The sequence below is a fragment of the Aphidius gifuensis genome, linkage group LG4 (assembly GCF_014905175.1).
Source record: "Aphidius gifuensis isolate YNYX2018 linkage group LG4, ASM1490517v1, whole genome shotgun sequence".
NCBI classification, from domain to species: Eukaryota; Metazoa; Arthropoda; class Insecta; order Hymenoptera; family Braconidae; genus Aphidius; species Aphidius gifuensis.
Window position 1 is genome coordinate 24,120,414 of NC_057791.1, and position 27,496 is coordinate 24,147,909.

Sequence of the window (27,496 nt, forward strand, 5' to 3'; positions counted from 1 at the left end):
ATTATTTAAATAATTGAAATTTATAAGTTAATAATATTAATTAATTTTTATTTGTTTAATTTTTAATGTGTCATTGATAAATTAATTTTAAAAAATATAAAAATGAAAAATAATATTGAATAGAATATATAAATTATAAATATTTTTATATGACACTTTTATTTATTTTAGTAATAATTTTTCATCGGGTATTGTCTATGATACTTATCATCAATAATCAATTTATCATTTTCGCTGAAAATACCGTGGTTTCATTACTATTCATTGGCATTTTTTCTCCTGGAATTATTTGTTTTTTTATTTGGTTTTTTTTTCGTGGCTGTAGAAAAATAATGGACAGTTTTTTTTTTTTTAAATTCATTTCAGCCAAGAAATAAATAATGAAAATAATAAATATAGTGTTGAATGTGCCGCGTGATTCAAGAGGCTTGAACAAAGTCCTAGAAAGGCACTTCTCAAATAACAAACTGTAATTTCATTTCTCATTATTTCTTATTATTTTTTTTTTTTCTTTAATAAAGAGAATAAATTTTTTTTTTTCTTTGAATTCTTTAGTAATTTTTTTATTCTTACAATTTTCCATGGCTTTTCTTCATTTTATTATTTGAGGAATTTTTATATTTTTTTTTTTTTTACAATTATTGTTGAATGCAATATTTATTTATATTCATTTAGCTTCTGTATATTTTTTTTTTTTTAATTCAATGAAATTTAATTTTTTTCAAATTTACAATAAAAAAAAATGATTAATATTCCAATTTATATAGCCTCTTCAAGATTCAAATATTAAAATTAAAATTTATATAATAAAAAATCCTTTTTTTTTTTATATTTTTCACTTTTATAAAAATACTTTAAACCACAAGCATAAAAAACTTCAATTCAACTTTTCAAATTCATTTTTATTTCCTCAATTTTTATTTAAAAAAAAAAAAATAGTAAATTTACTTTTTTTCGTTGTTTTATTTTTCAAGCAGGATATAATATTTTTATGAGACTGAATTATTCAAGCTTCGTAAGAACCAAGTTATGGAAAAAGACAATATTCTCTTGAAACTGAATAAATGACAATTGTTTGCCGGACCATGTTAAAAGTTGAATCAAAAAAAAAAAATAAATAAATAAAAATAAACCAATATTTTTCTTTTCCCTGAATCAACTTGATGAAAAATATTTTTAAAAATATATTCACACAAAAAATTCGTTATAAAAAAGTATTAAAATACATAAATAATAATTATTGTATGTAAAAAAAATAAATAAATAAATGTTATAAATTTTGATAACTAGAATATCTTGAATACCATGAGTATAAAATTTAACTGGACAAAGTGATCCAGGCAAAGGTTTGAACCCTTCAAAGGATTCATGGAATTTATGTAGCAAGTTTGCTTTTAAAGAGCTTTTATATGTATACATATAAATCTTAATGTCTATATATATTATATCATGTGTGTGTGTATTTTACTAGTGGGAAAATACTCTCGATATGATAGCAATATACTCTTATCCATGATATTCTCTTCTATACATTTTCAAATACCTCTGGGATCTATTATCATCGGGATCAAAAGAATATTATAATAACAATGAATAAATAAATATATAAATAATAAAAATTACTATTATATTTTTAAGTAAACATGACAAATTATTATAGCAATAATTTTTTGATATAAAAAAAATATAATAATCAGCTTTTTTATCAATTTGAAAAGTTAAAAAATTATAGAAATAATTTAAACAATTTTTTGATTGATAAAAAAATTTAATTAATTTATAAAACTTATTTATAATCAAATAATGATAAAATTATTTTAATTTATTATTTTTTTTTTTTTAATATTTATATGTCAGCTGGTTTACAAAAATTTAATAATAAAATTAAGTTGAAAGAAAAAAAATTAATAAAAAAAAAAATTACGTACAAAAGCAACGAATTTAATTTGAGTTTATATAAATATATATTTCCATAGTCTCGTGGGATAAAATGAAAATTGCAGAGAGTAAAAATTTTAGATAAAAAAAAAAGGAATTATTTTTTAAAGTAGATAGAAAATGAGGTGAATGGAATAAAGAAGCAGTGTCTTTTTTTTTATTTTCTAGGTTTATTTGTTGGCTTTTTTTTTTTTTTTTTCAATTATGAATAGATAAGAGCTTGCGAGTGTGTGGTTTAACAATGATCTTTGTAATAACTGGTATTTTAATTTTTACATATTTTATAAAAATTTTATATTTGACCTTCAACTAAGTTTAACGACAATTTTAAAACCACTGTCATTTTGTGGTTGTTAGATAAAAGAAGAAAATTTTGTCAAAGAAATAGTTACATTTTATTTTTTTTTCACTTTATCTAATTTTTATTTTATTTTTTTTATTTTCTAGATTGAATTCTTCTTTTGTGTGTGGTTAAAGGTGTTATATAAAATTCTCAAAGTACATAAAATAATTTAAAGGAAACAGTCAAAAAAAAAAACCCTAAGGCCCTTTTTTTATTTTTCATTTTACTTTGCACTGTATGATCTTTAAAGTCGCTTTTATGTTTTTTCTACCCGTGTCAAATTTTTAATGAAATTTTCAGGATGTTTCTTCATCTTCTAAGCAAGATAAATCATCAATTTGTTCCGTCAAATTTTTGCCACAATTATACCACACAAAAAATATTTAAAATACTCAAAATAAAATCAAATTAATTTTCAATCAATCAATTCACATTTAAAATTTCAACTAAATATATCATTTTAATTTTTTACATTTAATCCACATTGAATAATTAATAATCATTCAAATTTCCATTCAAACAAACTTTGTAAAAATTAAAAAAAACCTGTTGTAAAAAATTTTTAACATTTTTTTTTTATTCTACATGCGTTTTGCATTTTTTATATAATTTTAAAAACCAAAAGCAGTAAAATAATTATATAAAATTAAAAATAAATTTTGTAAATGTAAATTTTACTTTATTCATTATTATTATTATTATTTTGTTAATTTAAAAATATAAATACATGAAAAAATAAAAATAAATAATCCATGGTGCATGTCCAGGTAAAATCAGCGTATTCACCGCAACGTTTTGTCCCATGAGACAAATAATCTGTCCTCCCAAAAGCCCAATACAAATCTAGTTGTATGGAAGCAAAAAAAAAAATATAATAAAAATACAAATAATAATGAAAAAAAAATTTTGTAATTAGTATGCATTGCTATGCAAATGGATTGACATTTAATGGAGCCACTGGTTAACTATAGTGGGGTTGTGAGGGGTTGTTAAAATTAGGGGATGAGACAAATAAACCTGGCTTTAATTTACCCACAGCAACAGAGTAAAAAGCATCCTCGTTAAATCGTTACATCCTGTCACGCTAGATACACGACAAAATTTCAACAAAAAAAAAAGATAAAAAAAAAAAAACAGGTCCATTTAATTAGCACAACCCTCATAGCACAATCAATGAAAACGTAAGTCGAATTCTGAAAAATAAATCATAATGAAATGATGATTATTTAAAAAATTAAAATATATTCTTTTGAAATTTAAAACTATTGTCAAAATAAAATTAAAACTATTGACATACTGCAGGTTATAAAAAAGAAATGCATTAAAGCTTTTATGTTGATAATGCAAAGATATTGGATCGTAAAAATAAATTCCCATGACAGTGAGAATGTCATTTTTTGTCGACGATCAGATTTACTCAGGTGAAAAATGTAGAATCGACTCAATATACACAATGTACTAATAAAAAATAAATAAAAATTTTTATTCTCTTCTTCATCTTCAATGTTGATCTGCATTCAAAAGCTCCGGCTCGTTGCTAAATTTCCACAAGCATCAGTTGCACTTTTTTACATCCAATTTACCTTCAGACTATTATTTTTTTCAACAAAAAAAAAAACAATAATAATATCAACAGCAAGTATAAAATAAACAAAAAAATATTCCAAAAATATTCAACATATTTCAATCAGGACAATCAGGACAATCAGGACAACAATCAGGGGTTGAAAAAAAAAAAGATAATAAAAATAATTAAACACCAATAATTATATTTTCTTAACAACGAATTATTATTATTATTTTTTTGTTTATTTATTGTCTATGTACAAACATCGAAGTCTGTTAAATCACAATATTTGATTCAACAATTATAATCGATGAAAGTCTCAAGAATTGATTTCATTTTTGTTTTTAAATTTCAATTATATAAAGATTTATTTCATTTGTTATTTATAAAGATTATTGGCCGAAATAATTATCTTATTTATACATATAATAATAGCAATAATAATTAATATATATAATAAATTGAATTAAATTTTATATACAACTTTCTTGTACACGTAAACTTCTTGTGTAAATATCATGAGTACGATGAACAGGTAGTGTACTTGGACGTGCTGGACTTGTTGCCTCTGGTTTATCAACATAATTATTTTGATAAATCCAATTATCTTTACCATGTAATACAGTTGCTGGTGATGGATAATCCAAATTATCAATATTATTATCATCATTAACATTATTATAATTATTTTTTGTATAATTTGAATTTAATTTACATGGTATTACATCTGGATTATCTTCAGCACCATCAATTAATAATTGTTCACGTGTTTCTTTTATTAATAATTGTCTTGATGATTGTTGATTTTTATTATTAATATTATTATAATCATTATCATTATTACGTGTTGTTGTTGTTGTTGTTGCTGTTGTTGTTGATGCTGATGTTGTTGTTGATGTTGATGATAATGGCAATTGATTATTATGATCATTATCTTTTTCTTCACAATTAACAATATTTATTTGACTTTTATTATTTTGATTTGTATAATAATTTCTACGATAGAGTGTTACTGTTATTCCAATTATTAATATACACAGTGCTGTTATACCACCAGCAAAACAAGCAATCAATAAACTATAATCAGAGCTCATATCTCCTGAATCACGACCTGGAGAAAATTCAACAGAAAAAAAATATATATCATCATTATTTTCGGAGAAACAATTGGTATTTTTTTTAAATTTATTTTTTGAAAATACAAGTAAATAAAACTGAAAAATTCAAGTGGAAAAAAAATTAATAACTTTGATTCATTTGGCTAACAAAAAAAATTAATATTTAATATAAATTATTATTTTTTCCTTTGTTATAAAATACCAAAAATACTTATTGATTTTAAAAATCAATTTATAACAAAAATATTTTATTTTTTCTATTGATAATTATTTATAATTAAAAAAAATAATTGAAATATATTTTAATACATGCTTTGTTTTTTTGGTTAATGCAATGGCATAATGAACGATTTAAATTTAAGTTGAATTTTCTTTCAAATCAATAAGAAGGTTTAGTTATTAGTTATAGTTAATCGAGTGGGCCGATGGTTAAGTCGTCAAGAGCCCAGCCTATGATACATTAAACTTTGGCTTCGATTCCTTTTTAAGACCATAACTGTATTTGTCTGTTCTTGAAGAATTTTCTTCATTTGAATAATTGAGGAGCGTTTTCTGGTGATTGGGGCAAATATAATCTAGCATAGACCATGTGAACTACGCACTTGGTCTACGCCAGAAAATATTCACCTCAAACACCGAATACCTTTTTTTATTTTTTTTAAAAAAAAGATAATGTAACACTTACACATATTCTCTATCTCTTTCTCACAATTATGGATGACACCTGTTCTTTTTATAATAGGAGGATTGTCTATCAATTTATTTCTATTATCATCTTCTTATTAGTCATTAAAATTGTTGGAAAAAAAATTGAAAATGTCAATTTATTTTAGATATATATATTTAAATTTTATAATAATAAAAAAATAAAAAAATGTAATATTAATGTATAAAAATAAACATCAAGATTGAGGGCTTCAAAAATAAGGGTCAGTTTATATTATGTTACTTCCTTTTAACTTATCATATTGCTTGTTTACCTATCTCCAGTTTTTTTTATGAATTTAAAATTACATATTTCATCATATTATTATCATCTAAATGTAATTCAAGTCGTTGTATTATATTTTTTTTGTATTTTTAACAATAACGATATCATTTTTCAAATATTTTATTATTTTTAACTATTGAATTTATAATATTATTTTTAATATAATATCAGTGTCTCGTCAAGGGATATGGCAAACATCCAAATGAAAAAGGAAAAACCTTCACAGAAGCAGAAAGAGACAAAGAGAAAAAGAGAATTTACGCAAGAGTAAAAATAAAAATAGTGCTTCAATTTTTCAGCTGCTATCTAACAGTCATATGAAACACAAAATATACATGAACATAAATAATAATAAAAAATATATATATATTAAACTATACATATGACTAACAAAAAATAATATTATTATTATTTTCTATTTTTATTTTAACAAGGCAAGATAAGAAAACCACAAAGACATTCGTTCTGTTAAAATCCCCATGCTTAGAACTGATACACACTGATAAATATACATTTGGTAGGTTTAACAGAAAGACGATTATTTTCCATGAAATACATTGTATATACACACCCTCAAACAAAAAGACCCATGAATAATCCAACTTGGAATTAAACACGATATAAATGCTCCAACGACAAAGACAAGATTTTTTCTCATATATAAAACTTTATGAGAATATTTTTTCAAAGTAAAATATAATTTATAAAACTATTTAAAAGAATGAATAACTATATTCATAAGAAGAAAAAAGAAAATTAATAAACACATAAAAGAAAATTTTCATGGAATTTTAATTTATTTTTTAATTTTATTTTAAAAAAATATATAAAAAAGATCAGAGAAAGCTTCAAAGAACGAGTTGGAAAGACACGTAATTGCACTGGGGACTCTTGACTTTTTTCGACATCATTAATTTCACTATAATTAATCATAATTAATGAGTATCATTTTTTTTTTTTTTATTTCAAAAATTAGGCTTGAGTTATCATCAAGTAATTTAAAAAAAAAAATTTTATTTCTTTGATTATTTAATAATAATTAAGCTAATAATAATAATAATAAATTTTAATTAGTTAAATAATAATAATTGAAAAAAAAGTTGACTTACCAGTTGTGTACATTGCAACCCCCTTGAGTGTTATTGATTCAAGTACAACTGGATCACTTCTACCCTTGGCATTAACAGCATAAACAAGTAGTTTATAATTTTTACCAGGTTCAAGATTTGATACTTGAAATATTGGACCATGTTGATGATGTGGATTTATTTTATCAGTACGATTAATGTTTATTGTTATATTTGGATATATTTTATCTTCTTTATAAACTTCTAATACAAAACTTGTTAATGGTAAGCCACCATCAAACCCCTCAGTGCAATGTACAATGAGCCATTCAGCATCACTTGTTGGAATATTTTTCTCGTCATTTTGATTAGTTGTAACTGTAATTAATAATAAACATAATTATGATTAAATATTTTCCAATGAATTAATAATTCATTCTCTAATTAATTACCTGTATGATAAGCATATGGTCCAGTTGATTGTACAGCTGAACAATTTTGTAGTGGATAAGGTTTACCAGCAACAATAATTTGAAATAAACATGGTACTCTTTGTACACCAATTGGATTTGATGCCCAACATGATATAGTACCATAATCAGTATCATAATCTGGTGTGTAATTTAGTCTTGAACCATGCCATTGATTTGTAATACGTTTTGATTGTTTTATTGGACCATAACGTTCAGCTGGTACTGGCATCATAAGTTCACCAGAATTATTAAATGCCCAATGAAATGTTGTTGGTGGTGGTTTTGATACAACACCACATACCAATGATATTGTTTCATGTTTCAATGCACCAACTACTTGTACAAGTGTACCATCTTTACATATCGGTGCATCTAAAAAATTAATATTATATTTTTAAATGATTGTTTTTTCATTGAATTGATATTAATCAAGTTGAGTAACTTACACATTACTTCTAGAGTTACTGATTTACTTGTTGAACTACCTTCAGCATTAACAGCCATACATGAATAATCACCAGCTGATGCACGATTAACATTTTGTAATACTAATGAATCACCACCAGGTATTATTATTCCAGCACTTGAATTTTGATGCAACTCTTTTTCATCTTTAAACCACGATAATTTATATGCTTTTGGATTTGCTTTGACATCACATTCAAAATAAACATCATCACGTTCATTTATATCATTTGCACGTAAACTTGAACCAAGTTTTGTTGTAACCAGTGGTACATCTATAAAATTAATCATCATGTTTTTATTTAATTTTTTGGTTCTGTATTTAAAATATCTTTATTGCTCAAATAATTAATTTTATTGTTTTTTAAATGTATATAACAATCGAAAATAAAAATTGAAAATTTTTTAAAATTTCATTGTTCAAAGGTGTAATTTTCATTGTTCATTTGTGTAATTTTTTATTTTCGAAATTCTTTATTATTTGAGCAATAGAAATATTTCGAAATAACAAAAAATAACTTTATTTTCAATTTTTTTTTTTTACAGTGAATTGACAGTTGCCATGTGTCCTCCAGTGCACTATCTGGGACAATTGGATTCTCTGCTCGGCAGGTGAGAAATTTTCCATCGTCTCCAATTGTTGCGACATAGCTAAGAATACTTTTCGTAACATCTGGGGACTCAGTGATCTGGGGAAATCAATCAAGTTCGATAACATGAACAAAAGAAAAATAATATATCAAATAAAAAATAAAATAAAGTTAAAAAAATAAAAAGTTTTTATAGCTAATGATTGATATTATTAATTAACTTGAAATAATATTTTTTTTACATTAATTTTTCATGATATTAATTTACTTTTTTAGCCATATATTTAACTTGATGAGAACCTTTCCACCATGTTATAACTGGTTCTGGTTTTGAGCCTGATGTAACACACTCAATAACATATGTTTGCAATGCTGATAAATGAGCTTCTTTACTTGTTATATTTATTTTCAACGGTTTAACTGTATAAAAAAATTTAAATACCCAATTAATAATGTTAATTTTCATCAAATAAATAATTGTAATTAATTTTTTAATACACATACGATTTAATTCAAGTAAAATTTCATTAACAAGTGGTGTTATTAGATGTGTATTTGAAGCTCTACAATATAATTTTGTATATTCAAAGTCACGTGTAACTCTTGCTATTTCAAGTTTATTTATTGTCATGTCATCATGATCATTTCTATATGTATCATCAATCATTTTGTCACCAAAATACCAGCTAACTCTTGGCTGTGGTGTTCCACCTTTAACTTGACAAGTCAATACAATTGAACTTCCTTCATTGATACGTTGATTTGTCTTGACATAATTTACATCTTGACCAATCATTATTTCTGGTTTATTTGGTGGTACTGAAATAATTTTATTAACAACAAATATTAAACATATCAATGCAAATAAATTGTATCATTATTATTTAATTACCAATAACTGTTAAATTAATTTTTTGATTTCTAGTTGGACTGTTGCGATAATCAACACGACAACGGTATAATCCACTGTCTGTATTTATCAATGGATCAATTTCAAATTGAGCTGGAATCTTGTCAATTTTCATTGTAGCACGATTACCAAATAACTTTTGATCAGATGAATTTCTAGCACCATTATATAAACCATTTTTTCTACCATCAAGTGTATAAATTGGATGGCTACTCATATCTTCACGATACCAAAGTATCATAACAACTAATTCATCATTTTTTTGTATGTTTATGTCACATGGTAAATGGGCTTTATAACCAGCAACAGCTGTCACCTCCAGTACTGGTACTAAAAATTTAAAAAGAATAATAATTTTATGAAAAATATTTTATATCATTTTTACTAAATTAAATTGATAATATATTTATGAATTTTATTATCATGTAAGATAAAAGTTAAAGCACTTTATGTTTTATTTTTTTTTTATTTTTTTAGGTGGTTAAATTACGTAATCTCAGCGTTTCTTGATGGGGATATTGAGTAAGGTTGTACCCAAGAGACCAACGTCTTGCTCAAACCGCAAATTTTCTACATTTTTTTTTTCTTATTCTACTGTTATCGATTATTTTATTTTTTTTATTTTTTTGCTAGTTGCTTGCAAGTGTACAGAGACCATGCTTTGAGCAAATTGGTCTGAGCGTGGTTTGCTTTTTGAATGTGCTCAACTAGACACAATTGGTATTATTATTTTCTACATTTTTTTAGCCACGAAATCGAAACGAATAAAAATAAATATAACAAATTAAACAAAAAATAAAATGGCAAAGAAATTAAAGTTTAATTGAAGGCAATTAATCGTTTCAGTCAATTTATATGTCGAACAAAGTTTGGATTTTATTGGACTATCAACGTGCTAGTTTACCATCAATCTTGTTTATTTATTTTTTCTTTTTTTTTTTTTATTCACAAACTTGATATATTTACATTGAAAATTGACGCACAATCATCGTTTAACAGTATCGTATAAAATGACAACGATCCGGTTGTTTTAAAAAGTCAATAAAAAATGAAAAAAAAAATCATATCGATTTTGTGTGCGAGTGTTATACCGCAATAGATATTAATCATTCTCACGATCTTCAAATTTCCGGTGCTGCCTGTTACGAAAAAAAAAGCTATTTTGCCTATATTTATAAAAAAAAAAATTAAACAAATAATAAAATTGAACTATTTCAAGTACCAAAAAACATGAAAAAATATTTTTAATTAATACAATAATAAATTGTCAATGAAATTTATTTAAAATTGAAAATCAAGAAGAAAAATTCTATTAGAAATTTAAATGAAAAAAAAATATATATATTAGTGGTATGATATTGAGGATAACAAAAAAATGTGGGTCGATAAGGGGTTGACATAAAAATGAAAATAAAAAAAAATAAAGAAAGAGGAAAGTGAGTTGGCCTCTTTACTTGTTCGACCCTCCATTTCTACTCTCGATCAAGTTTTCTCAGTATCAAATCACCACCCAGCTTGTTACACATTTTATATAAAATACTGTGTTTCTATATGAACCAGTGAATGAAAGATATCAACCGATAAGCATTTAGATTTTTTTTTTTAATTTATTTTTTTTTTGTTTGTTACAATTTTACCCTTTTGTTACGATTTTCCCTTTTTTTTTTTTTTTATTTCCCGTTTTGAAACGGTAAACAACATTTTACTGGGACAAAAGCAAATAAAGGGAAAAAAATAAATAAAAAAAAGGAAATTAGAGAGAAAATTAGTCCCATGAGAAATGTGTGTGTTTGAATGAATCAAAATTTTTTTTTTTTTAGGGTGTAGACAATGTTAAAATTGACTTCTATTAAATGTGTAAATTATCGGTTTATTTTTGACGTGAAAAAAAAATTTATACAACTGCATTTTTTTTTTTTTTTGTGGCTAAAAAATTACTGTATTTTTTTCATTTTTCATTTTTTTTTTGATAATTAATTTGCTTGATAAATTAAATGTTTTGTGAATTTTTTTTTTTCGATTTTATTTGGTTTATTTTAAATAAAAGAAAATATTTATTTTTTTTTTTTTATTTTAAGTAAGTAATAAAATAAATAATTATTTATTTGAAATTAATTTGAGATAATTTGAAGTAATTTGATTATCGATTGCTTTGATTTTTTTTGATATTTTTATTTGAAAAAAAAAAAATAATCGTGATATGAGGTGGCAGTGACAGAAAGTAGATAAATTATAGTCAACACGTAGCGAGTCACCTAATGGTCAAGTAGGCAAGAGCTCTGCTGATAATCCTGCGGTCTCTAGTTCCAATACTATCATGGTCTGTAGCGTTGGAATGAAGATCCAATTTTATTTTCTCGAAATTATGAGGCAATGAATTGAATATATACATCATATAATGTCTTGATTTTCAATTTAGGACAAATACCCCCTGACATAAAACGAGTGAGGCAAAAACCTCCTTACTCGTTATACGGTAGGGAGTATTTGACCCAAACGCCAAATACTTTTTTTTTTTTAAATACTATATTTTTTAAATATATTTAAATCACCTTTTTTATCACACATTTAAATTTGGACAAATAAATATTCTACTAGTATTACTGGCCAACTATATAAAATAAGCTCACCCGAAATACCATTTAAAAAAAAAATCCGAATCTATTCTTAAAAATGCACGTTACAATGACTTAAATATATGAAAATTTTAATTGTCAATAATTTGAATAATTTTTTATAAATTTGAATAACTAACTATCATTTCAAGACCACCAGTCCATACGAGAGCAGCGCTTGATGGTACAGCTGAATTACCATGTAACATTTGACCTCATCAACCAAACGTTTCAGCAACTCTATATATTATTTATTCTATTATTATTTCTTCATATTATCAAATATCTATATTTGTCATAAGTTTGATTCAAATGAATTATTCATCTATATTTTAATAATAACTCTATGAAAAAAATTATAAACAAATTTTTAATTTTATAATAAAACCAATAATCAAACTCGATAAATTTAGAATAAAATTGATGTTAGTTGTTCTACAGTAATTTATAATCAATAATAAATTGATAAAAAATGTAAATAAATTGTATAAATTTATTTGAGGTATTAAAAATTTTTTTTTTTTAAAGGTGTACACAATGTTAAAATTGACTTCTATTAAATGTGTAAATTATCGGTTGATTTTTGACGGGAAAAAAAAATTTATACGACTGGAATTTTTTTTTTTTTTGTGGCTAAAAAAATACTGTAATTTTTTCATTTTTTTTTTTTTTTTTTTGATAAATAATTTGATTGATAAATTGAATGTTTTGTGAATTTTTTTTTCGATTTTATTTAGTTTATTTTAAATAAAAGAAAATATTTATTTTTTTTTTTTTAATTTAAAGTAATTAATAATATAAATAATTATTGATTTGAAATTAATTTGAGATAATTTGAAGTAATTTGATGACTTTGATTTTTTTCTGCACAACTTTTTATTAATAAACAAGTTCATTACAAAAATCCTACATGAAACTGTACACAACATTAAATCAACACGCAAAGTTCTACATATATATACATCGTTTAATTAACACAAAAATATTTTATTTAACACCAATATAATTACACAAAAAATTTAATTTCAACACGTATTTTATCCACAATTATGTAGAACAATTTTTTTTCCACGTAAATATTTTACAAAAATAAAATTTCACATTAATAAAGACTTCAACACGATAAATTAAACACGCAAAGTTCGACACAATAAATTCAACACGTTTATTTAAACACGTATTTTTATACACTGTTTTTGGTCGACACATATTTTTATACACTGTTTTTGGTCGACAATGTTTATAATTATTATTTAATTTCAAGTATTAAAATATTATTTATATATTTAATTCAACACGTATTTTCATAATAATGTTTTGTGACAATATTTTTACACATCGTTTTAGTTCAACACGTATTTATAAAATGCATCAACCAGTAATGATCAACACGAATTATTTTAGGTCTTACTATTTTTAGATTTTCAAGACGATAAATATGACGTTTTAATTAGGTTAAATAATTTTTTAAATTTTTTTTAATAATTGAATAATTTTAAACCAAAACAAAAATTATTCAATTATAGTTAATTTTTAAATAAATCATTAACCAATTTACTGCGTTTGCCATTTATATGTAAAAGTACATTTGATAAGTTATTAATAATTTATAAAATTTTCTTTTGGAATTATTTTTGACCAAAACATTGTATAAAAAATATGTGTCCCAAAACAGTGAATAAAAATACGTATTGAACTAAAACAGTTTTTAATTTTTTTTTAAATAAATGTTATAAATTTTTGTAAAAATAAAAATTTCCGTTTTGAAACGGTAAACAACATTTTACTGGGACAAAAGCAAATAAAGGGAAAAAATAAATAAAAAAAAGGAAATTAGAGAGAAAATTAGTCCCATGAGAAATGTGTGTGTTTGAATGAATCAAAATTTTTTTTTTTTTTAGGGTGTAGACAATGTTAAAATTGACATCTATTAAATGTGTAAATTATCGGTTGATTTTTGACGTGAAAAAAAAACTTATACAACTGTATTTTTTTTTGTTTTTGGGGCTAAAAAATTACTGTATTTTTTTCATTTTTTTTTTTTTTTTTTGATAATGAATTTGATTGATAAATTGAATGTTTTGTGAATTTTTTTTTTTCGATTTTATTTGGTTTATTTTAAATAAAAGAAAATATTTATTTTTTTTTTTTTTAATTTAAAGTAAGTAATAATATAAATAATTATTGATTTGAAATTAATTTGAGATAATTTGAAGTAATTTGATTATCGATTGTTTTGATTTTTTTTGATATTTTTATTTGAAAAAAAAAAATAATCGTGATATGAGGTGGCAGTGACAGAAAGTAGATAAAGTATAGTCAACACGTAGCGAGTCACCTAATGGTCAAGTAGGCAAGAGCTCTGCTGATAATCCTGCGGTCGCTAGTTCCAATACTATCATGGTCTGTAGCGTTGGAATGAAGATCCAATTTTATTTTCTCGAAATTATGAGGCAATGAATTGAATATATACATCATATATGTCTTGATTTTCAATTTAGGACAAATACCCCCTGACATAAAACGAGTGAGGCAAAAACCTCCTTACTCGTTATACGGTAGGGAGTATTTGACCCAAACGCCAAATACTTTTTTTTTTTTAAATACTATATTTTTTAAATATATTTAAATCACCTTTTTTATCACACATTTAAATTTGGACAAATAAATATTCTACTAGTATTACTGGCCAACTATATAAAATAAGCTCACCCGAAATACCATTTTAAAAAAAAATCCGAATCTATTCTTAAAAATGCACGTTACAATGACTTAAATATATGAAAATTTTAATTGTCAATAATTTGAATAATTTTTTATAAATTTGAATAACTAACTATCATTTCAAGACCACCAGTCCATACGAGAGCAGCGCTTGATGGTACAGCTGAATTACCATGTAACATTTGACCTCATCAACCAAACGTTTCAGCAATTCTATATATTATTTATTCTATTATTATTTCTTTATATTATCAAATATCTATATTTGTCATAAGTTTGATTCAAATAAATTATTCATCTATATTTTAATAATAACTCTATGAAAAAAATAATAAACAAATTTTTAATTTTATAATAAAACCAATAATCAAACTCGATAAATTTAGAATAAAATTGATGTTAGTTGTTCTACAGTAATTTATAATCAATAATAAATTGATAAAAAATGTAAATAAATTGTATAAATTTATTTGAGGTATTAAAAATTTTTTTTTTTTAAAGGTGTACACAATGTTAAAATTGACTTCTATTAAATGTGTAAATTATCGGTTGATTTTTGACGGGAAAAAAAAATTTATACGACTGTAATTTTTTTTTTTTTGTGGCTAAAAAAATACTGTAATTTTTTCATTTTTTTTTTTTTTTCGATAAATAATTTGATTGATAAATTGAATGTTTTGTGAATTTTTTTTTCGATTTTATTTAGTTTATTTTAAATAAAAGAAAATATTTATTTTTTTTTTTTTTAATTTAAAGTAATTAATAATATAAATAATTATTGATTTGAAATTAATTTGAGATATTTTAAAGTAATTTGATTATCGATTGCTTTGATTCTTTTTGATATTTTTATTTAAAAAAAATTTAATAATCGTGATATGAGGTGGCACTGACTTAAAATAGATAAATTATAGTAAATAAGTAACGAGTCACCTAATGGTCAAGTGGGCAACATCTCTGCCTACTATGCTTGAGGTCTCAAGTTCGAATTCATCGTCAGGAACACTTCTGTTACATGATTATTCTCTATGTGAAACATGTGTAGAATTTGAATAGACTCCTAATTATATCAATGCTGCCAGTTTGTGGATAAATACTCCCTGACATAAAACGAGTGAGACAAAAATCTCCTTACTCGTTTTACGCTCGGAAGTATTTGCCCCAAACGCCAAATAATTTATTTTTTTTTTTAAATACTATATTTTTTACATATATTTAATTAACCTTTTTTATCACACATTGAAATTTGGACAAATAAATATTCCACTAATATTACTGCCCAACTATATAAAATAAGCTCACCCAAAAATACCATTTAAAAATAAAATCTAAATCTATTCTTAAAAATGCACGTTACAATGACTTAAATACTTATATGAAATTTTTATTGTAAATAATTTGAATAATTTTTTATAAATTTAAATAACTAATTATCATTTCAGGACCACCAGTCCAGACGAGAGCAGTGCTTGATGGTACAGCTGAATTACCATGTAACGTTCGACTTCATCAACTAAACGATTCGACAATTCTATATATTATTTATTCTATTATTATTTCTTTATATTATTAAATATCTATATTTGACATAAGTTTGATTTAAATAAATTATCCATCTATATTTTAATAATAACTTTATGGAAAAAATAATAAACGAATTTAATTTTAATTTAATTTTATAATAAAACCAATAATTAAACTCGATAAATTTAGAATAAAATTGGTGTTAGTTGTTCTACAGTAATTTATAATAATAATAAATTGATAAAAAATATAAATAAATTGTATAAATTTATTTGAGGTATTAATAAATTTTTTTTCTTTTTAGGGTGTAGACAATGTTACAATTGACTTCTATCAAATGTGTAAATTATAGGTTGATTATTGACGTGGAAAAAAAATTTTTTATAGAACTGCATTTTTTTTTTTTGTGGCTAAAAAATTACTGTTTTTTTTCATTTTTTTTTTGATAATTAATTTGATAGATAAATTAAATGTTTTATCAATTTTTTTTCGATTTTATTTAGCTTATTTTAAGTAAAAGAAAATATTTATTTTTTTTTTTTGAATTTAAAGTACTCGCTTTTGTTGAAATCTCACTTAAGCCGATCGCCGTTTCCATCTTGTTGAAAATGTTTTTTTTTTTTCCTTCCATTCCCGAAAACCAAAGCAACAATATATTTTCTTTTTTATATTTATTTTTATTATATCCCTTCATTTAATCGAATTTGTTTATTAATCCAATTTTTTATTTCTTTTCATTTCTTTTGTCATTTTTATTACGTCATTTTCTTTATTTTTTCTTTTCTTCAATTTTATATCTGATTGTTTTTTTTTTTATATTTCTACTGTCGATATCGTGAAGACTAATGTATACAATTATAACTTTTTGTACTGAAATAATGAAAAATAAATAAATAAAACTTTTTTTTATAAAATACAATATATAACTGAACAAAAATTCAATTTTTTTTTTTTTCAAATTACATCAATCAGTTATGCTGTCTCGGATAAAAAAATTTTAAATTAAAAAAAAAAAAAGCTCATCTACTTCTCTACTTCAATTTTTAAGTAATTAATTATTTATTATTCTTTGGATTTATTTATTCCATCAAATTAATAATATATCAATCGACAAAAAATTTGTAAAGTAAATTTACTAAAAAAATTTAAAACTTTATATTTTCAATAATTAAAAAAATTATATATACATATATTTTTAATAAAATAATTTAACTAATAAATAAACACATATTATTATTGATAAACAAACACCATAAATATATTTTTAACATAAAAATTTTTAAATTTATATTATTTATTAAAAAAAAATCCTCAAATTTAAAATATTTTTAATTTTTTTATTCTTCATTTTGTTATATATAAAAAAAAAAAAATATATATAAAAAATAGATTAGAGTTTAATTTCACATTAATCATTAACACTGTCTGGAATAATAAATTAACCCCCCTCCTTCCCCCCACATCGTTAAAGAATAAAATTTCAAATTAAAAATCCATAAAATAATTTTTTAATACATCTTTTTTATTCTCCAATAAATTACATATTATTTGAAATAAAAATCAATAGACACTTGTTATTTAATTAATTATAAATAAAGCTAAAAATAAATGGTATATCAATAAAATATAAAAATGTCTAGATAGAATATAAGTATATGTGAATTTTTTTAAAAAAAAAAAAGAAATAATTATACAGAGACAAGAATATTTATTCACATCTTAATAAATAATAAACTTGACCCAAAATTATCTTAAGCTATTTATAAATATTTATATCAAGTGTTTATATTAATAAATATATATATAGGGGTTTTTATGTAGAGCCACCCTCTTTGGTGAACACTTGTCGTAGTCGTTGCTTGCGGACACGATACTGCGTCATCAAGTAATTATTCAAAACAGGTATGTCGTTTAATATATATCTATATTGAATTCGCGTGTAGTGGGTTTATTCATATACACAACTATAAGCACAATTATACATCTCCTTTGTACATGCATATATTTATAATACATATTCAACTATTGCTTGCGGTAAATGTTTGATAGTGACAAACACATTTGCCTGATTATCACCCGCTTGAATAAACTCTTATTATGCGACAATTATTATTTTATTATTGTTAAAATTATTTGTCAGTTTGTCGATGCACATGTCATTTTTAATAACAATTATTATCATTGTTATATAATAATTATTATAACGTGCATAATTGAATGAATGGAAAATATTTTTGTATGGATTTTTAATTTTTTTTAATAGATATTTGTAATAGAATAATTAATTATTGATTATTAATAATAATGTGGGTTTATTTGTTAAATTATTTCAATGAAAATAAAGGTATACATGGTCTATGTAGTTTTTTTTTTTTTTTAATTATTAATTACTATTATTGATGGGATAAAATTTCAAAGATAATCAAAATTTTTTGTATTGAAATTTTTTTTTTTTTTTTTGTCATTTGATGTATTATTTATTTAATGAAATGGATTTTTAAAAAATTAGTGAAAATTAAGTAATTATAAATTGAAATAAAATAGTTGTTTGGTAATTTTTTTTTCCAAATGAAATTTGATATTTTTTAAAATGATTTATTTTGGGGATATATTATTATTTCTATTTTATTTAATTGACTTAAGTGATTTTAAAAAAATTGTCAATCATTGAAGCTTTTAATTTTTAATTTATATTAAAATGTTTTTCATTGTGTATATTATTATTTAATTTTTCAGTAAAACTTTTATTATAAACTTTTTTTAAAAAAAATATAAAAATGCTTTAAATTGTTTGAGCTCTTTTATGTTTTTTTATTGTAACAAGAGTTGAAAAAAAATTATACATTGTAAGAAAATAATTGGAATTTACGGTGAAAAAAAAAAAGTTCTCACCTGTGACATGCAAAAACAATTACAATTATCGTCAAGTTAAAATAAAATAATAATGATAACAATAGTAAGAGAAAAACAATTGTCATCACGCTCAGAATCAGAGGTAATTGGTGTTAAAAAAAAAGATAATTAAAATAAAAAATGAATGAATAAAAACATTGCGTGATTACCAAGTGACTTAAGTCTGCTTATTTTCTCTCTTCACTATAATCATTATTATAATTATATTTAATTTTCATAATGACCTTGTTTGCATTGTTATTAAATTGTTCATAGTCATTCTTAAAATTACACAAATATTTTATATATTTCTTTCAATTTTTATCACAATATCTTAACGAATTATTTTGTAAAAAAACAAACTGATGAAAATAAAAATAATATACAGAAATATTATCACAATTGAACAAGGAGTTTACTAAATTTATTTTTAATTTTGTAACAATAATTTAATGAACGAAAATAAATATAATATCGACTTAAATTTGAGTCGAATAACTATCCAACTGTTTTAACTTTTAATTGTCAAATGAACAAGTAGTTTATAAATTTATTACGAAATACATCGTAGAAATATTATTGTCAAGTATTCATTGATTATATTAAATTTTTTTTTTAATCTAATATTTATAATATTTAATTTGTGTAAATTTATATTTAAATCAATTTCTTTTTTTGGGTTGGATGTTTAAATAATGATATTTTTATTTTATCTATATCAAGATGAAAATTAATGTCGAGTTTTTATTTCTAATCTCGCGCTGACATGGAAAATTGCTTTAAAAAAAATTAATTAATTACAGAATCAACTAAACACAAGTTTGAATGATGAGAAAAAAAAAACAACTAAATAATTATTGATGGCAAAAAAAAAATTAATTTGTCACTAAGATAAAAATATTTTTTTTTATTATCATATTAATATTATATTTACGAATTTCAAAGGAGTAAAAATAAAATTTAATAAATGTTTATTTATTTAAAATTAATTTGAGTTAATTTGGAGTAATTGATTATAAATTGTTTTGACTCATTTTGAGATTTTTATTTAAGAAGAAATAATCGTGATAAGAGGTGGCGATAACAGAAAGTAAATAAATTATAGTCGATAAGTAACGAGCTACCTAATGGTCAAGTAGGTAAAAGCTCTGCCTACTGTGCTTAAGGTCTCGAGTTCGAATCCTAACATAGCCAAACCCTTAGAAGTCTGTGGTATCTCATTTCTTCACTGGAGCAGTATATATAAGTACTAAGCAGTAAATAATAAGTACTATTTCATAATGTAGATTGAATGCGAGTTTGGGACAAATACCCCTGACATAAAACGAGTGAGGCAATAACACCCTTACTCGTTTTACGCTAGGAAGTATTTGACCTAAACACCAAATACTTTTTTTTTTGTTAAATACTATATTTTTTACATATATTTAAATCACCTTCTTTATCACTCATTTAAATTTGGACAGACATAATTTTGAATTTCATTTTCTAAACAGCCTAAATATTTCTTCAACATAATTTACATTTATTAAAATACAAACGTATATTTTCCACAAAAGAATATGATTTAAAGCTCTCTCCAAATGTCTAAATACCCAAAAACATTCAACAAAAACTAAATTGGGCTAATCAATTATAATTCGTTTCAACTCCTATTGGTATTTTTATTCTCTTTTTATTTCATTTGTGAAATTCTTCAAGTATTCTCCTCTAAAAATTTTCAATAATATTACTGTAAAAATTAATTTTCTACTTTCATTACATAAATATATCTTGTGAAAATTTTATTTCCAACCAATTGCTTTTTTTTTGTTGGATGATTATGAATAATGATATCTATATTTTATTTAGATCGAAGTAAAAATTAATGTCGAGTTTTGATTTCCGATCTCGGGCTAACATTGAAAATTGCTTCAAAAAAAAATTAATTAACCACAGGCTCAACCAAACGCAAAATTTAATGATTTGAAAAAAAAAAAAAAACAACTAGATAATTATTAATTTCAAAAAAAAATTAATTTGCTACTATTAACGAAATAAAAATATTTTTTTTATTATCATATTAATATTATATTTACAAATTTCAAAGAAGTTTAAATAATTATTTATTTAAAATTAATTCGAGTTAATTTGGAGTAATTGATTATAAATTGTTTTGACTCTTTTTGATATTTTTATTTGAGAAAAAAAAAAATATGGCGATAAGAGGTGGCAGTGACAGAAAGTAGATAAATTAAAGTCAACAAATAACGAGTCACCTAATGGTCAAGTAGGCAAGACTTCTGCCTACTACTCTTGAAGTCTCTAGATCAAATCCCGAGCCACCGAAAGTTATACTTTGTCTAATCTCAATTTTATTATTTGGAAAGGTTCGTTTGAAGCATACCACATTTATCCAACAATTCCACAACACCGTCAATGTCGCTTCAGTTTAGGACAAATACCCCCTGACGTAAAACGAGTGAGGCAGAGAAATCCTTACTCGTTATACGCTAGGAAGTATTTGACCCAAACACCAATCACTTTTTTTTTTTTTTTTAACACTATATTTTTTACATATATTTAAATCAGTTTTTTTATCACACATTTAAATTTGGACAAATAATTATTCCACTAATATTACTGCCCAACTATACAAAACGACTGTATAATATAAGCTCACCTAAAAATACCATTTAAAAAAAAAAATCCAAATCTATTCTTAAAAATGCACGACTTAAATATATGAAAATTTTAATTGTCAATAATTTTCTATAAATTTCAATAATAATTTCAGGACCACAGGTCCAGACGAGAGCAGTGCTTGATGGTACAGCTGAATTACCATGTGACATTCGACCTCCTTAACCAAACGATTCAGCAATTCTATATATTATTTGTTCTATTATTATTTCTTTATATTATTAAATATCTATGTTTGACATAAGTTTGATTAAAATAAATTATTCATCTATTTTAATAATAACTTTATGAAAAAAATAATAAACGAATTTTTAATTTTATAATAAAACAAATAATTAAACTCGATAAATTTTGAATGTACTTGATGTTAGTTATTCTACAGTAATTTATAATCAATAATAAATTGATAAAAAATGTAAATAAATTGTATAAATTTATTTGAGGTATTAAATAAATTTAGTGGTATACACAAGTAAGTATCTCGGTCAGTGGTATAACCAAAATAGATATATATGCACGTTTACCTTAGTTTTATATAAACATATATCAACGCAAATTAAACATGCTCATCAAGTGTACCAACAAATACCACTAAAATATTTGAAGCTATATATTTATATACTCCATTATATACAATACATTTTATCACACAAATTACTAAAATATATTTCTCATATTATTACTATATTTATCATTATTATTTATAATATTTAAAATATATTCCGCTGGATAACAATATTGAGGTTTTATCTAAAAATTTCATAAAATTTTAGTTTAGAAATATTTTTTTTTGAAGTGAAATCAATCGTCGAAATTATGGAATTTCTACTATTGATTTTGAAAAATTAAAATTGCAAAATAATTAAAATTAATTTATGGATAATAATACTCCAATATTGTTTAAATATTAAATTTCATTTTTTAAATATTTTTAATGATTGTATAAATTTCCCCCTCATTCTTTTATGTACAATTTAAAAAAATAATTTACTCTTCTATGTTCTGTGTAAATGTCTCCGTTTTTTAAACTCTTTTTTCTAAAATTATTTCCAAACTAAGCAGTCGATTATTATAATTATTATTATTAAATTTAGAGAAGCAAAGTTACCAGTCAACTCCAGGTATATACAGATATATGCTTAAATATTACGAAGGGATAAAACGACAAAACTCAACGACAGTGTCATGGATCACAAAACTTGTAACTCAGAGACACACATGATATGCTTGGCTGGGCGAAAAATCGTAAATGTTTATATACCACAAGACATGTATATATGTATATATTAGATACATGATTATATGAATAAATTTATATACCAGTTGAATTTTAGTTAAATCAAATTTTCAGTAAAATATTTATTTTTCATACTTGTTGATTTTATACTCAGAGTATTGAAATCAATTTAATTTCTTTTATTTTTTTTTCAATAGAAAAATACTGGAAATTTTTTCTATAATTAAAAAATAAATTGATATGGGAAATGATGTATTTTATTTTTTCATTATGATTAAATTTCATTTTAAAATTTTATTTGTAATTCAAATATTTAAGCTACTTAAGGGTGAATTTATAATATAAATTTTTTTATTAATATTAATGTCATGTTTTTTTTTATTAATTATTTGAGTGGTTCGTGTAATTGATGAACATGTGGGTCAAGGTTTTATTGATTAATAATTACATAATTTTATTCAATGGAATAAAATTTATTATAATTATTAAAAATTGTATTATTTAAAAAAAATTTTCATCTTTATTTTAAGTACTTTTTAAATATTTAAATTGATCAATTGAATTTTAATTTAGGATCAAATTTTAATTGCTAAAATTTGGTGAATAAATAATTTTTTAAAATCATTATCTCTATAATCTCACTGAAGAAAAAAAATTATTTTATACTCTTCTTATTGATTTTAGTATTGAATATTAAAAATTAAATTTTATTAATTCATTTAAATACTTTTATTGTTTTTTTTTTTTTGAAACAAGTTATGGTATTTGAAATTCGATACATATATTTTAACTATTTTTTGAATAGTAAAATGTATAAAATTTTATACATAGAATAAAATAAATTTTCAAGTACTAGAATTGGTCAAATTAATTTTATTCTCAATTCTAAATACTAAAATATATCGAGTGAATATAAAATTTTATTATCTATTAATTGAATAATTTTTTAAAATTGAATTAACAAGTGTTCTATTGAATAAAAATAATTTTAAAAATAATTTAACATTAAAAATCAGTTAAAAATTGAATAATAAAATAAAAATAAAATAAAATTGTTTAATTTTTTTTTAATTCTATAATAAATGAAATTAAATAATTACATTATTTATTGGATTATAAATTTGTAAATTTAAATTTACAGTGCCAAAGAATTGAATAGAAAAAAAATGTTTTATTAATAAAAATCAGTTTGAATTTATGAAAATAAATGAGTTTACTGAGAACTCAGGTGCACTTGTGTCCCTTGAAATATCTTTGATATACATAAGCACTCTGTATGTTCAATCTACAAACGGTCTGAAGATTTATAAAATTATTATAATGCAGGATAGCATGTGCATTTAAAAGACTAAATAAAAATTTTATTTTCATCTTCAGGTTTGACGACGAACCGGTCAATCTTCTCACACGGCTTCACATTATTTTTTTTCCTTTATTTTTTATTCTTCGTCTTCTTTATCGTAATATCGTGATGAAAAAAAAAATTATATAAAACATTAAAGAAGGCAAATAACAAGGTTCGAAAAGAAAAGAAAAAAATAATATATATGATGATACCTGAGGCAAGAAACAAGCAAAAAAAATAATAATAACAAGGTGAGTAAAATAAAAATTCTCCAATGGCTACTGGCGAATATTCGACGAAGAGATTTTCAAGTAATATAACCAAGTGAGAGAATATAAAGGTCGAAGGAAAAAGATGCGTCGAAATGATTGCCTCGCGGGAAGGTGATGCGAAAAAGAGAGGAAAAATTTTGCGATAAATTGAAGCAAAAAAAAAAGTAAATAAAATGAAATCGAAAGAAAAAAATATTAAGAGAAAGAGAGAGAGGGCGTAAAAAATTACTCTCGTGATGAGATAAGACAAAAAAAAATAAAAAGTGGGTAAATGAGTTGGCCATGAACGATTTTGGTTGTTTGAAAAAAAATTCTTGCAATTTTTTTTCCAACAGGAATTAAGAAAACGTAAAAAAAAAACAGATAAAAAGATACAGCTCTATCAAAATAAGTAAACAACAGTATTGCTGTGGTAAAATAAAAATGTGATAATGACAGATAAGTAATTTTATTTTTAAATTTACTTTTTAAACAACTTTTTTTTTATTATTTTTTTTCCCACTATATTTAAAGTTTTTCAATAAATTTAAATGAAGTAATATTGAAACAAAAAAAAAACACATACACGGTATTTTTAAAAGCGTTTTTTTCTATTTTATTTTAATTGAATAAAAATTTTTTTAATCATTCGGAGGATTGACTGATAATTGAACGTTGATTGGCAAATGAAAATAAAGATTATAGACAAAGACAATAGCCTGGTCGACCATTAGACAAAAGAAGGATAATCCTTTTATATATAATTTTTTTTTTTTTGCTTTTTATTTTACTATTTGTATAGGAAGAAAAATCAATAGTGGGCGTAAACTTTAATACAGACAAAATCTAAGGGAGTCTGGTGGTTTTAGTCACATAGTTTGTGGAGCGAAACTGAATCGCGATTGAGGCTAGCATTGAAAATGGAATTTATAGATAAAAAAAAATAAAAAATTAAGGGAATAAACGATCGTGACCTTTGGTTGATCCCCTTAAGATTTACTTCTTTGTCAATATAATCAAGACAATGCTATGGTTTAACAATCGCATGGTCAAATCAGTTGAACATTGAGTACGTGAATGAGACATTTAATTCTTCCGGACAATAAATATATATTTATCAATTTTTTTTATTTTTATTCTTTTGGTTCATCATTGAACCAAATGCCACATTGATGTATTTTTTTTCTGCTTAATTTTTTCTCTTATCTGGTATTTATTTTATTTATACCATTTGATCTTTTATCTGGTGCTTTTATTCACAATCTTAGGCCTCTTTTATTTTATTTTTTTTTGCTTCTAGTTTTATGTGTAATTTATTTTTTTTTCTTTTTTGATTACTTAGCTGTAAATGAAGGGCAGAAAAAATAATGAAAAAATACGAGCCACCTGGAGAATTTTTTTTTTTATCTTTTATTTTGAGCTTTGTTCCAAATGCATTATCGACGTCGAGACGGATGTGACGATTTTCCTATCAACTGTTTGGTTTGAAAATAATAGAAATAAAATAAGAAAAGGCATTTACACAGAATATAGATAAAATTTGAAGTAATTGATTATAGATTGTTTTGATTCTTTTTGATATTTTGATTTGAAAAAAAAAAAAATAATCGTGATATGAGGTGGCAGTGACAAAAAGTAGATAAATAACAGTCAAGATGTAATGAGTCACCTAATGGTCAAGGAGGCAAGAGCTCTGCCTACTATGCTTGGGGTCTCAGGTTCGAATCGTGTGTGCTCGTCTGTGCGAATATTGAGGGATTAATAAATCAATTTCGTATTTTTTAATGTGAGTTTGAGACAAATACCCCCTGACATAAAACGAGTGTGGCAAAGATCTCATCACTCGTTTTACGCTAGGAAGTATTTGACCCAAACACCAAATACTTTTTTTTTTTTTTAAATACTATATTTTTTACATATATTTAAATTAGTTTTTTTATTACACATTTAAATTTGGACAAATAAATATTCTACTAATTTTACTGCCCGACTGTATAAAATAAGCTCACCCAAAAATACCATTTAAAAGAAAAATCCAAATCTATTATTAATAATGCACGTTACAATGACTTAAATAGAGCAGTGCTTGATGGTACAGATGTTATGCTGTATTTCGAGCTTTGTTACAAATGCATTATCGACGTTGAGACGGATGTGGCGATTTTCCTATCAACTGTGTGGTTTGAAAATAATAAAAATAAAATAAGAAAAGACATTTACACAGAAAATCGATGAGTTAATTTTTTTTCTCTGAAATTATACATAGAAAAATGACAGATAAAAAGGAGGGAAAAATAAATTTTTTATAAAAATCAAACACTATAAAAAAAATAAAAATATAATTTATTAATAAAAATTTTGAAAAAAATCTAGTTTAGAAAAAAAGCCAAAAACTGTAAAAAATTAATATAAGGATAATAATAAAATTATTTAGTAGTTTTTTATGATTTTCATATTTAAAATTTACATACTTAAAAATGAAAAAAATAGCAATATTAAACTCGAATGGGACAAAATTTAATATGTCATAAATTTCGAAATAATAGCATTTTATTATTATTATTATATTAATATTATATTTACAACTTTTAATAGAGAAAAAATAAAATTTTATAAATAATTATTTAGGTAAATTTAATTTGAGATAATTTGAAGCTATTGATTATAGATTGTTTTGATTCTTTTTGATATTTTTATTTGGAAGGAAAAAAATAATCGTGATCTTAGGTGGCAGGGTCTTGCAATAGATAGATTATAGTCAATA

The 27,496-nt window shown here is 23.0% G+C and overlaps 1 protein-coding gene across 1 annotated transcript in view; it reads right to left on the reverse strand.

Moving 5' to 3' along the window:
- Positions 1–4,047: 4,047 nt before the first annotated feature.
- Positions 4,048–27,496, reverse strand: part of LOC122855859 (hemicentin-2-like) — a 28,057-nt gene continuing 4,608 nt past the window's right edge. The window contains exons 2-9 of the mRNA XM_044157521.1: positions 9,445–9,792; positions 9,057–9,371; positions 8,821–8,972; positions 8,507–8,651; positions 7,944–8,237; positions 7,477–7,869; positions 7,067–7,402; positions 4,048–4,959 (exon numbers count right to left, since the gene is read on the reverse strand). Coding sequence (XP_044013456.1) covers positions 4,322–4,959; positions 7,067–7,402; positions 7,477–7,869; positions 7,944–8,237; positions 8,507–8,651; positions 8,821–8,972; positions 9,057–9,371; positions 9,445–9,792 — 2,621 coding nt within the window. The 3' untranslated portion in view covers positions 4,048–4,321. The remainder of the gene's footprint in view (positions 4,960–7,066; positions 7,403–7,476; positions 7,870–7,943; positions 8,238–8,506; positions 8,652–8,820; positions 8,973–9,056; positions 9,372–9,444; positions 9,793–27,496) is intronic.